The sequence below is a fragment of the Sceloporus occidentalis genome, unplaced genomic scaffold, assembly GCF_023333645.1.
Source record: "Sceloporus occidentalis isolate IW3139 unplaced genomic scaffold, rSceOcc1.0.p SCAF_72, whole genome shotgun sequence".
Lineage (NCBI taxonomy): Eukaryota > Metazoa > Chordata > Lepidosauria > Squamata > Phrynosomatidae > Sceloporus > Sceloporus occidentalis.
The window spans coordinates 2,216,301-2,230,117 of NW_028317052.1; the positions used below are offsets into that span (position 1 = coordinate 2,216,301).

The 13,817-nt window shown below is 39.4% G+C and overlaps 1 protein-coding gene across 1 annotated transcript in view; it reads right to left on the reverse strand.

The window, feature by feature from the left end:
* Positions 1-378: 378 nt before the first annotated feature.
* LOC149286079 (carboxypeptidase D-like) overlaps positions 379-13,817 on the reverse strand; it is a 30,102-nt gene continuing 16,663 nt past the window's right edge. Inside the window, exons 8-21 of the mRNA XM_089494357.1 lie at positions 13,091-13,200; positions 11,238-11,340; positions 10,446-10,588; positions 10,193-10,362; positions 6,987-7,304; positions 5,841-6,036; positions 5,091-5,226; positions 4,408-4,557; positions 4,100-4,195; positions 3,948-4,012; positions 3,714-3,845; positions 2,212-2,397; positions 1,289-1,388; positions 379-605 (exon numbers count right to left, since the gene is read on the reverse strand). Of these exons, the coding sequence (XP_089350483.1) occupies positions 379-605; positions 1,289-1,388; positions 2,212-2,397; positions 3,714-3,845; positions 3,948-4,012; positions 4,100-4,195; positions 4,408-4,557; positions 5,091-5,226; positions 5,841-6,036; positions 6,987-7,304; positions 10,193-10,362; positions 10,446-10,588; positions 11,238-11,340; positions 13,091-13,200 (2,132 nt within the window). The remainder of the gene's footprint in view (positions 606-1,288; positions 1,389-2,211; positions 2,398-3,713; positions 3,846-3,947; positions 4,013-4,099; positions 4,196-4,407; positions 4,558-5,090; positions 5,227-5,840; positions 6,037-6,986; positions 7,305-10,192; positions 10,363-10,445; positions 10,589-11,237; positions 11,341-13,090; positions 13,201-13,817) is intronic.

Below are 13,817 nucleotides of genomic sequence, written 5' to 3' on the forward strand. Positions count from 1 at the left end.
CGCAACAGCACTTAATGTTCTCATCCGGAGATTTCACAACAGACAGATATACGGAGGCTCAGAAGTACCTCCGAAGTATTGCAACAAGGTCAGTGTCCTGCTCCGGCCGCTCTGAAGATGTCCGTCTGGAGAGGCTATGCCAGCAGCTTGCTCTTGTTCGGTGCCTTTAAGTCATTCTGCACGCAGACAATGGGCCCCAGACACACAAAATATCAAAGAAAAAGAACAAAACACTGAAGAGCACGTCGCACGAGAGTTTGAAGAAAGGATCAATGGCAAATGTGCTGGTACTGACAGAGTTTGCTGCAGCCAAGCCAGGATTTAAATGCACCAGGTCTCATGTCTGGTCCTAGCCTAGCTAGCAAATGTACTGCATATTCAATGTTTGCTGGTATACAGTGTTTCCTCCTCCGTATCGGTTTCATCCTGGAATTCGTTACTTAAAAGGGATTTCTTAGATCCTGTGGACATCAACCGGATCTCATCTTCGTAGTCATCGTTGTGCTGCCTCAGCCTATGGAAGCCATCTTTGTGCCTGTTTGACTTGATAGAGCATACACACCAGATGATGCAGGCTGTAAGTAACAGCGCGGACATGGTGGCACCTACAGGTAACGGACAAGGTGAGATTCAGCTCAAAAGGTTTTTTTTCTTAAAGTGTATTAATCCAATGACATTTTGTGTAGAAAGATTGTGGTGTACCAGCATTAACAGGATTGCACATACCGACTGGTTAAAAAAAACCCCAGAGGTTCTGTGTGTGTGTATGTGTGTATATAAATAAATAAAAACTTGCATAACTTTAAATAGGTATAGAAAATTACAGAGCTGGACTATATTGCATTTTATTACACCAAAAGGTTTAGAAAAAATATATAAAAACAATTCTGCTACAGATACTATTTGGAATTCTCACCTATAATGTGAAATAAATTTGAATGAAAAGATAAGCTAGTGAGAATACTGCTGTATTCACCTCATTTCAGTTGCCTCTGCTTGGACCAATAATGACAAATATGATATTTTTATTTTAAAAAAAGCCTGGTGATTAACTTGAATCGGCACACTCTTTCATATAAAAAATCACCCATTTAAACTAAAAGAAATCCTTGGATGAGATAGTTTCAAGGGTGAACCAAAATTAAATAAAGGGAATTCAATGATAAAAAGGTAAAAAACAAACAAACAAAAAAAACCAACTATCACTATATTATACTTATGTGTAAAGTGTTTCAATCCAAATTACTAAACTAATTCAAGTAACTCATTCAAAATGTTATAGCCATACCTGCCACAGTTACAACAAGCTCTCTGGGCAGCCCAAAAATGCGGTTATCCATGTTGAATATTATTTCTATAGGACTGGCTGCATCGTGTCTAACAAGAACCTGAAACAGAAAAAGGCATTACAAAAAGTACATTTCTACAGGACAAAAAAGCAGATAATTAATGATTAACAGAATACTAATAGAATGCAATCTATGATGACAGCAAGAGCTGCATCTTTTATCAGTATAACTTCCTTGTGAAACACATACGTTACACACTGCAGGTATATACATTACCCACGATGCAGTAGGACCACTCCAGACCTATTAGATGGATATTTGAGTCTGCTATGTATGGTCTCCAATGTATCTTACTGCATACTGAGAGAAGGAAGCATACTTAAGTATACTTGGAACACATACTCAGTAACCCTTGCTGCAGTAATTCAAATTAATTTGTCAATGGCAACTGCATGAACATCAGGTTCAACTAGAATACATACAACTAGCCATGTACTGGAGCTTGTGCAGAATGAACTCCAACATTTATGGAAAAGAAAACATATTAGCCCAAGAAAAAAAAGGAGCCTTTAGTTGAAGTGGATAACTTTTATTGGGCCAACATAGGAAAGAATGTAGAAGTTACCAAAAAAATATCAGCTTCAACTAAAAAAAAAAAATCCTGTAAGTTTAATGTAGTAGTTAATTTTCTAGTTACGGATAAAAACACCAGAAAGCGAAGTACAAAAGCAGCTGGGATGTTTTAGTTCTTACGGTTTAAGTATATATAGCCATTTTAAAGGCTATTCGTTGTACTAATATTTATTGTCAATGAAGCACCACTGTACTGTCATTTATCATTATGCCCCCCAAGCCAATTTTAGAGCTATGGCATTTACACAATGCTAACAGACTGTAATAAAAAGAGGGTTTTGTCCCATACCTGAGTGTGCTGCTGTTGATACCCCTCTGCAATGGCGTTAATGTTATGGAATCCCGGTGCAAGCAGAACGTGAAAGTATCCTCCCTCTTTGGTGTAGACCTTAACATCTTCATTCAATATGATGGTTGCTTTGGGAACTGGTTTTCCACTTTCATCCTTTACTATCCCTCGTACGCCTTTATGTACCTGGAAAGCCCAAAAAACTTTTGTGAGGGAACCTTCTTATCCTTATACACTTACACCTAAAGGCATGAGAAAAGCAAATGGATCCATCTACCTAAAGTATGACTTTAAACACAGATAAGTAGCTCTTGCCTGCCGACACTGCTGTGGAAAGTTCACAGAACTTCGGTCTCTACTGTCGCTGTTAGGAGGTACTGCCGCTGTATTCAGTTCCTATCATTTATTGATGCAAACCTTTATAATGTTTCTCTATTACACAGTCAATTTCCATTTACGTTAGTGGTTGCTCCAATTACATTCCTTGTTTTTCCTTTAACCGATTAGGTTACAAGGCATTTCTTCTAAAATATCATGCTTTGTTACAATTATGCTACAGATATTTAATATCTAGTTGTTTTTTTGTAAAATTAACTATTTAGTAAAGGTAGGATAAGCTTTTATTTATCAATTCATGCAACGGTGCTCCCATACTGACGAGCATTAGAGGCACTCAGGCTTTTTGCCCATAACAAGGCCAAGCCCATGTCAACACACTCAATTTGATGTATCCATATGCCCGGACTGTCATAATATGTCAATACGAACCATTAGCATTATAAAATATGTTTCAGTCCAATGCTCTTTGACCTCAGACCTTTAATCTTTGCCACAGAGACTGACGTTCCCCTTCTTTGCCAACATGTTCACTGGCTTTCATTCTCCTTCATTTTGTGGGGTCTTTTCTATGAGTTGCCATAATCACTAGTTATTACAACATAATCTTGCAGTATTTAAGCTTTTCATGTAATAATCAGTAGTGACAACATTAAACCAGTTTTCTCAAAAAGATTTACATTTTATGTATTTTATGGCTATCACAAACCTAAGCACCAGAAGAGCAATGAAATGCTCCTATATGCAATCAGCACACACGGTTTTAGAGCCCCCCTTTAGTTTAATCTTTATAAAATCAGAGAAGCTGTGGACAACCCTCTGCTAAGAAAAAAAATGTATATTACTTGAAGAAATCAAAGGGAAGTATTTTATTGGTCACACAGAGAACCTTTTTAATGATATATGCTCAGATTTTAGTAAGACCTTACTTATACTAATAATTCCATCAGGAAGAAACTTCAAACCACAGATGAAAATCAATGCATCTAAAATTAGAATTACCATGCATTCTACTTGAAAGCTAGAGACTGGTGATAGAAAGTGAACACCGACAAGAGGTTGACGACCACGGAGATATGGAACAAGATCTTCTTACACACAAGCCCTCGCAGCCTGGAGCATCAGTTACTAGAGATAATAATCTGAAAAGCCTCTAGATTTCATACCTCTACAAGCATGCTGAAAAGAGCTTTTTTATTCTCATTCCAGAGGAGAGGCAGCTGGGCAGCACTGGGGAAAAGGCAGCAGCTGGTGTAAACTGTGATTTCTGGACAATGGCCGTGGGTGACGCTGAAATCCTGCAAACATATAGTGCACAGTAAATAAAGTCAAAAGAAAAATCAAAGCATATTGTCCACAGTACAGAATGATACTAAAAAGAGTCAAACGTGCATTATTACCTTCATGCTGCCCTGGTGTCCCCTCCATTCAGCACCACAGATCACTCCACCAGGAATATTCTCGTCTATATAACAAGAAAGAGCTTTAGTAAATAAGGAGGAACCTATAACCGCTGCCCTAGCTTAAGCATGTGCTTAGATATGTAACCAACCTGTCTTGTTTGGGCATCCGGGGTGACCCACGTGGATGCGAGGATGATTCATTGCATAGACAGTGGCCAGGTGTTTGAGAGTCTCTTTATGGTCCACTTTTCAACAGAAAAAAAAACATGTAATTAACATCTGGTACAAAAACAACTATTTGCCAATAGGTTTATATCATGTGAGCACTCATGATATATACATTCTGGATGTTCTCTGGGTATAATGATCTAGCATGATGCTAGCACATAAACAATTAAAGCTAAGTTGTACATTTTATCTACATACAGGATCTCTAGGTTTCCAAGCCTTGACTTACCAGTGTGTACTGGATTATCGTACGGGTATGTGACCAGCACAGAACCACCATCTAATACAACAGAAAGGGTAAAATCCTGCTTTAAGATTAGGCCTTCGATGATGGCATTAGTTTCTTTTTCCCTCTCTCCAACTGGCCCTGAAGAATTACCTGGGAAAGCGGACATCAGAAGAATTCAGTGATAGGCTAGGTCAGCCATAAGCCAACTATCTACAATGGCTATTACAACTCCAGGTCACAATGAAACGCTCTAATCTAAATGTTCATCTGTAAAAACTAACATCATAATGACCCTGTTAGCATATTTGGGCAGATTAGGGAGCTATGGTGACAAGTTGAAGAGTAAACTACAATACTATGCCACATGACAGCAATTCTTCGGCCAAATGTTTATCAATTTACACACAAAAATATGATGTTATCCACGCTGTTTTATTTATTTCACAAACCAAGGAAGGGGTGCAAGCCATGTTTGTCCTGGAAAAAACTATGTGACAACCGTATGGCTTATTTAAGAAGATTCCGAAAGTCTTGGGAACTGATTTGGAGAATCTGTAACAAGTGTTCTTGGTTGAAATAAATATATGATTATATATAACCATCTTTATCGGCAGATAAGCTAGATGACATTACAGATGACAGTAGAAAAGGTTTGCATACACATCCAGCTAGCAGTTCCTTACTTATAAAGTCAGTGTCGAGGTCTTTGCCATTTGCATTATTCTGTCCCACGTCCGACGTGCACTCCTTCTCCTTTGCACGCTCGCGTCCATCAGGATTTACCAGAGGCACAATTACAATTCTGGTTCGATCTATAAGCTACATCAAACAAAGAAAATGTTCACATTTTGTAATGAATTTAAAAATAATATATTTATAATATAATAAATGTTTAGAAAAAATGGTGTTGCTGTGAGGAGCATTCGTAACTGGCTCTTTAACTGGAATAGCACGTACGTTTCCAGAGAAAACTAGGAAAGCAAGTTTTAAAGAGTTAATCAGGGGGTAAATGTTGCGCTGGTAACAAACAATAAGTCTGCACCATTCCTTGTAAAAGCCATACTAAACAAACTTGAGATTGCGGTTTGTATGGCATGTTACACATCAGGATCTCGTGGGGTTCACCCCAAAGCGGGGGGGGGGGGGGGGGCGAGTCCAGACGTGGAGCTCCTTTCACTTTCTTGTGCCTAGAGGGATAACAGCCGGACCCGACTGACGAGTCCCATGAAGACCAAAACATATTTGCCTCACATTCCCTTGTGGCAGGATCAGACTAACATTGATGGGAATTGTTCTTCTGTAATGAAGTCAATAAATATTTACAAGTGCCAGACAAACATTCTGACTGTTTTTGGAGCTGTTATAAGTTGACGCTTTTACATTTGCATGTTCTTTAGGAGTTTGGTTTTAGTGAAATTTTAAAAACAACTCACTTTAGTGATTGCGCTGTTCTTTTTGTAGTTTAGACACAGGAACTCTGCAAACGTCAGCAGGAGCTCAGTGCCAACCGGAGCATTGCCATGAACACCGGCGACAAACCTGATCTTCGGCTCCTCGGGCTCAGAGCGGTTCGGCTTATTGGAGATTTCCAGGGACCAGATTTGACGAAATTCAACACTTGAGCCCAAACTTAAGAAGCAAAAATGAAATCAAGAGTTAAAATAAATTTCTGTGTGAGTGCATAGTGCATACGATTAAATATGCTAGAAGCAAAACACGTGCTTCACAAAGACAAAGGGGCATTTCTAGCAAGTTCCACAAATGCTGGAGATGATCATTAAGAATCACAACAGCGATTTCCCCTGGAAGTGGACTTCACATCAGGTATTAATTACATGAATATCATGTATAATTGACTTGAATATTATATTCCATTCATGTAGTTCCGGGATGCGGGAGCAGCATGACTGTATGCATGTTACCCTGATTTTTCATAGATTGTTATAAAGCTGCTGATTTAAGGGAATTGATCTTTAAAACATAATATAACATTCAGTGTAAGGAACAGGAGATATGACACTAGCACCACCTTGCATGCTGTTACTCAAAATCCATGCCAATGGTCAGAATGTAATATTTGTTCTATGTCAACTAGTGCCTGGCCAAACCCCTTTTGAGAAGTATCAAAATTTGAACGAAATCCAACAAAGATCTCTTACTGGAGGGAAATAATGCAATTAAAACTCAGAACATAGTTGAATATTTAGGTATTAAGACATAACTTCTTTAAATTTTGGTGCCTTATTAGAAGAAATAAAAGGCTTAACCTCTAATTGGAATAAAATAGAGCTATCATGGTTAGGACGTATAAACATACTCAAAGCGTATTCAATACCAAAAATATTATACCCGTTTAGAACTATACCGTATGCGGTTCCCAAGAACGTACTGAAAGATTTCGACAAACTATTTTCAACATTTGTATGGATCTTGTATCTAGATGACTTGTAACAATGTAAGCAGCTATTAACAAATTCACTTCACTTGCAACATTTTGGTAAAAGAGAAAGCCATGAACTGCAGGACAAAGAAGTTAACACGTACTACTCTTCTATGTTAGAAGTGGGTCTACACATTACCTGGCCAGATTTGTGATGAGCGGGTAGTTAAGGTTTAGTCCACGAAGTGACTGGGAGAGGTCCATGTAATTCCGGTAACGGTACAGATCAATATCAGCAGAGGAGGAAAGCAGGAAGCGGTTCATTCCATTTTCATCTGAAAGTTCTTTGATTAGCTTTTCAAACTCCTTTGTATCAGGATCGGGTGTCTCTGACTCTATTACTGCTACTTTTCCTCTTTCTTCTTTGTGGAAATCAGCTCCAGAACGAGCAAGGGTGAAGTTTAATACAACGGCATCTACTTCTGTGACATTCACAGTTTTGGTAACAGGCATGTACCTGAAGCAAAAAAGGCATTCGAATTCAAAATTAGCTGTGCTACAAGAGTGAACGTACAAGTCAGTGTATAAAACACTCCCAGCTGCCGCATGTCTCGTATAACTTCAATTCTCAAGTAACAGTAATACTCTGCATGACAGTGAAAAGCAGGATGTACCTTTAACCCCTTAACGACAATTGCCGGTCCTGGCACGACACGGAAAAGCATGTGCTTTACGACAATTGACGTGCCAGGACCGGCACGTCTTTAAACGGGTGCAGAAAGCGATCTACTTTCGCTTTCTGCACCCAAAAAGCGTTGCTGAATGCCTCGACCTCGAGGCATTCAGCAACGCCGCGATCGGCACGAAGGGGCCATCTCTGGCCCCTCCACGGGGCGTCAACATCCGCCATACTTTGTATGGCGGCGGACGCCCGTTTTAAAACTTAAATGGTGTCGCTGGAATGCCTCGATCAGGAGGCATCCAGCGACACCAAACACTTACCTTTCGGTGGGCTGTGACCGCTCCGGAGAGCGGTCACAGCCGCAGCTGCCGGTGATCTTCGCCATCAAGGAAGATGGCCGCCGCCCTGCAAGAGAAACAAGCAAGTTTTAAAAGCTCGCTAGACGGTCTCCAGACCATCTAGAGAACTCTGGCTCCACTTGCAGGTTGAATACAGGTACTGCATTCACCATGCAAGTCAATGGAGCCCAGCTTTCTAATCACATTGTGATTAGTAAAAAAAAAATTAAAAAATAAAATTAATAATTAGAAAAAAATAGTAAAAAAACAGTAAAATGTAAAAATCATTTCCCACTGATGTCACTATCAGGGGAACCTCCAAGTTGAAAAAAAAATGTTTACAAATTTTTTTTAAAAAAGGCAACAAAATATAAAATATATATATAAAAAATATATTTTTGTGAGCAAGTCCTAAAATTAGCATATTAGCTTAAAACAATTCTCGCATGGAAAGAGTTAAAATACTGGCATATTAAATGCCCGTGGGGTGTCTACTTTTAAAAAAGGTATGATTTGATGGGGTAAATTGAATTGGCCAGGTTCAACAATGTCCCAATTAACACCGGGGGAAGGATGGCCACACATCTAATTTCCAATTAGAAAAATGCACACGTACCAAATGTGGCCTTTTAGTTCCCCCCAAAAATGACAAATTCATGCATGTGGGGTATCACTGTACTCAGGAGATGTTGCTGAACACATATTGGGGTGTCGTGTGACAGCGGCATATACCAGGAGCTGTAAATTCATACATAAAGTAGGTGTGTGTGGGAAAAATACACACACAAAAATACTACTGCAAACTTTGAAACAATGCTGGTGGTAAAATGTGTGCATGCAAAGAGTTAAAATACCAGCATTTAAAATACCCTGGGGTGTCTAGTTTTCAAAAATATATGGTTTTGTTGGGCACACTGAAATGGCCCGGCTCAAAGATGTACCAAATAGGGCATGGGCAGTGGATCCCCAAATGCCAAAGTTCAACATTGAAAAATGCGCATGCCCCAAATGTGGCCCTTTTGCCCCCAAACAGCCAGGCAAAATCATTCATGTGGGGTATCACTGCGCTCAGGAGATGTTGCTGAACACATATTGGGGTGTTTTGTGATAGTGACATAAACGAGAACATTTTAATTCATACCTGAAGTAAAATGTGTGTGGCAAAACAAATGCAAAAAAATGACTACCACAAAGTTTGACAAAGACTGGTGGTAGATATGGTGCATGGAAAGAGTTAAAATACTAGCATTTGAAATACCCTGGGGTGTCTAGTTTTCAAAAATATATGACTTGATGGGGTAAATTGCATTGGCCGGGTTCAAAGATGTACCAAATAGGGCATGGGCAGTGGATCCCCAAATGCCAAAGTTCAACATTGAAAAATGCGCATGCCCCAAATGTGGCCCTTTTGCCCCCAAACAGCCAGGCAAAATCATTCATGTGGGGTATCACTGCGCTCAGGAGATGTTGCTGAACACATATTGGGGTGTTTTGTGATAGTGACATAAACGAGAACATTTTAATTCATACCTGAAGTAAAATGTGTGTGGCAAAACAAATGCAAAAAAATTACTACCACAAAGTTTGACAAAGACTGGTGGTAGATATGGTGCATGGAAAGAGTTAAAATACTAGCATTTGAAATACCCTGGGGTGTCTAGTTTTCAAAAATATATGACTTGATGGGGTAAATTGCATTGGCCGGGTTCAAAGATACCCGAAATGGCACATGGGGGGAAGAATTACCAGATTTGGAAAAAATGGCTTTGAAATAGCAAAACGCTACCTGTACTTATTGCCCCATAATGGGTAGAAAAAAGCAAAAAAACATAAAAACATTGGGTATTTCTAAACTCAGGACAAATAGTAGAATCTATTTAGCAGGTTTTTTCATTACCTTTTATAGATGAGTAAAAGATTTTTCAACTAAAAGTTAGAAACAGTCATTTTTTTCTAAGTTTTTCACCATACTTTATACTTTTTTTAGTAGTAAATAATAAGATACAATCAAAACAATGTCATCTAAAGAAAGCCCTTCTTGTCCTGAAAAAAACAATATCTAATGTGTGTGGGTTCAGTAAACGGGAAAGAAGAAAATTACAGCTAAACACGAGCAGCGCAGAAATGTTAAAAAGGCCATTGTCACGAAGGGTACAAAAAGTAAAATCAGCCTTTGTCACGAAGGGGTTAAACTTCCGTTAAATGCTAAATTTAATAATAACAAAATTGCAAGTTTGTGAAACCTCCACATGATGAGCTCACAGAAGCCATCAGCAGACCTTCAATGAGTCCGGCTGGGGTGTGAGGGTGTAAATGACTTGAGCAGCCTTCTCATCTAATAAGTGTGTGATGACTATGACTATGGTCTCAGCGTGTGATACCTACCCTCTTGCAGAAGCTGTAACTCTATACTGCCCTGGAACCAAGAGTCGCCAGTAATCCCCAGCCTTGTCTGACGTGACAGTATGATCGATGTCTGCTACGCTAATAGTAGCATTTAAGATGCTGCTTCCATCGGTTGCATCAAGTACAAATCCTTTAATGCCCTTGTGCACCTGAAGATAAAAACAAGTTTTAGCCTCGTGTGAACTCCCCTGCAATGAGGATAAGGAAACAAAGCCCGCTAGCCTTATCTCACCTGCTTAATGAATGAAATCAGCGATTGCTGGTTGCTTTCCCAGTAAGCTGGAAGCTCTGATGCCACGGGGTATTTCACACACCCCAGCTCAATGGTCACTTCAAAGCAGTTTGTGTTAAGGTAATTCCAGTCTTGCATTCCACCTGGGTAGGGCGAAAGTACAAGATTAACTTTATCCTATTAATCTATACATTGAGGAAAATGCAAATGTTAATGACAATCTGTGGTGCCATCTACTGGCCACATTTTGAAGTGCATGGTACACAAAAACTATACTATGTCTCTTGCAGAAGAAAAAACATACATAAAAAGTGTTGCAGCTTAGACCTTGGAAGAAAAGTCCCCAAAATACTTTTCTTTATTCCAAGTATCTACACTTGAGAGCTAGCAGGCATTTGTCCAAGGTGAACTGGCAGAACTTTGCTTCAACATATACCCCCTGCTCGGTGCGTCTGGTAGCCAGAAATCATGACTCTAGATTAGATGTGATGAATAATTTGTCAGCCAGGGCAGGATAAACCCCATATGCCAGGTAGCATTCAGAAAAAAAAAGGCTTCCTTCGTAAACCAATTGGGAGCTGTAAAAACCTCAATCTACAAAACCTCTTTATGGTTTAAGAACAGAAAATAGAAGTTTTCTTCGTGCTCTTTGCATTTACAGTTCATCTAAATTAAAGGTGTAAGAAAACTAAATAAGACTTCAAACAAATTACTGATTACTTCATCCCATCTCAGGCCAATATCCAAGTATTACAGGAAGGGAAACTCTGCAAACAGAAGCGTAACCCTTACCTGGAACATTATACCAGTTTGCGCCATTTGTGATACCCTGTGGGAAATTGTCTTGTGGGTAGATTTCCTTGCATGGACTGCCTTTAAACATCTTTTTGTTTTCCTGAAAGCAAGGGGAAAAGCAACGTTTATTTTGTTATTTCATATATTACCCAACCTGACACGTGCCATACACTAACACACATCTTATGCTCACCAACACTAACACACTACAGTCACACACACGAGCTACCATTATACGCTCATGTACAGACCATACGCCAATACACACACTCCGACACAATATGCCAGGGGCGTCCAAAATGCGGCCCGCGTGACCTCGAGGTGCGGCCCGCTTGAGATCGGCAGCCAGGATCACAAGCCCTGCCGCTTACTTGTGGGAGGGTCCATTCTCTGCTCCAGTCCTGCCTCCTCTGTGGGGAGAACGAGGGAAGCCACGCCCCCTGCTGAAGTCTGTGACCGGCATCGAGAGCTGTAGTAGGTAAGGGGGTGGGGGAGGGTGTTTGAATGAGTATGCCTGTGAGGGAATGAATGTGTGAATAAATGAGTATATGAATGAATGTGTGTGTGTGTGATAGCAATCACAGTCCCATCATGCCTAGGTTCCAGCATTTACTGGTTGCCTGGGTATGAAAAGAGTGTGTTTGCTGTTAGCAATCCCACTCCTATCATGCCAAGTCATATTGTTGATGTTTTTTTGTCCAATTGTGGTGTGTTACTTTTATTAAAAGTGTGGTTACACACTTGGACAAAAATTACTGGTACAATGCCCAGCCAACCAGTACATGCTGGAATCTGGGTATGCCCGAGATTGCTGTTAATCATAATATATAATTTTTTTGTACAATTTTGGTGTGTAACTTACTTTTATTAAAAGTATGTGTGGGGGGTCATTTTCAGTTTTGGCTAAGTGAAACCTGAATTTCTGGTTTTGGTCCAAAATTTTTATTTCGGTGCATCCCTAAAATACATAGAACTGTTTTATTTTAACTTATCCAGAATCCTGAATTCGTAGACAGAAAACTTTCTAGGCCCAGAAATCAGTGAGAGGAAAAGGAAAGGTTTTGTGTCATTTACTTTATTTTAATCTGCATATTTTATTAAAGGCCATATTTTCACGCAGTGAAAAATGAGTGCGGCCCTCGCACGTATACAATTCTGATGAAGTGGCCCACTGCAGAAAAAACTTGGACACCCCTGCAATATGCTGACATACACACTCATGCTCCACACTCTCCTACACATACACACTGGCTAACACTATACATATTTAATAATACACACAAACTACGGACACATCCACACTGAATCTGGCACTTCACATGCACACACTAACTAGAACTATACATATAGCACACACAGACTGATACTACAGGATACACACATCCATGTTATACGAAAGTTGGACAAGGAATGAATTCAAAGTTCAGGTCCATACACTGCCACAACATGGAGACTGCGCTAGACAATTTCATGGAGAATATTTTTTTTATTTGTTGTTAGCAGTTGTCAATCCGGGCTTCTTGAAACAATTAAAGGTAGAACCGTCATTGCCCTACTTATATATATATATATATATACACACACACACACACACACGAAGTGTGTCTTCATTAATTAGTCATTCTTTTTACACTGTAGAAGTTAATACCAAATGCTGATCACAATGTAAATCCAAGTAACCTTAAAAGAAAATTGGTCATAAAATACGCAATTTTCACAATTACAGTAAATGCTGGATTTAAACAATTATATTAAAACTATAAAAATATTAGGACGATCTCCAATGTATGTATAATGAACACGTGTACACAACCCCTTTCCGCTTTCTGCATGGCTGCGCTAATCCTTACCTTAGAATAAGCCAAAGCCAGTTGCTGAAACACAGTATCATCTGGGGATTTACTGTACATGGACGCACCTTTCTCATCATCATCGTACGGGTAATTAACTACAAGGGAGCCTGACACCAAAAAAGAAACACACTGATAAACCATACAGAATAGGGGAAAAAAGAAAAAGTTCTTGGAATCGTTGCGCTCTTACTAATAAAGTAAAGTTTAGCTTTTTGTGTCTGGAGATGCAGCAAAATTATGTTACTAGATTAGGGCTGCAACTAACGATTATTTTAATAATCGATTAGTTGGCCGATTATTTTTTCGATTAATCGATTAATCGGATAAAAAAAACAATATGCAAATTTTTAGTTTATTTAAAATAATTTAATGAACTGGATGTTAAAAAAACAACTTAAAATTTACATTAACATTCTTATTTTGTTATGATGTAATAAAAAAACAATATTTTCAAAGTACAAAAACCCAAACACAATATTTATGAAACAAAATAACCCCAAACATTCTGAAAAGAGGTGGACTATTACTGTTCAAGAAACTTTGCCCCAGCCCTGGTACTTTGCACCCAGCACTTTGCACTTTGCACCCAGCCCTGGCACTTTGCACCCAGCACTTTGCCCCACCCCTGGCACTTTGCACCCGGCACTTTGCACCCAGCACTTTGCACCCGGCACTTTGCACCCAGCCCTGGCACTTTGCACCCAGCACTTTGCCCCAGCCCTGG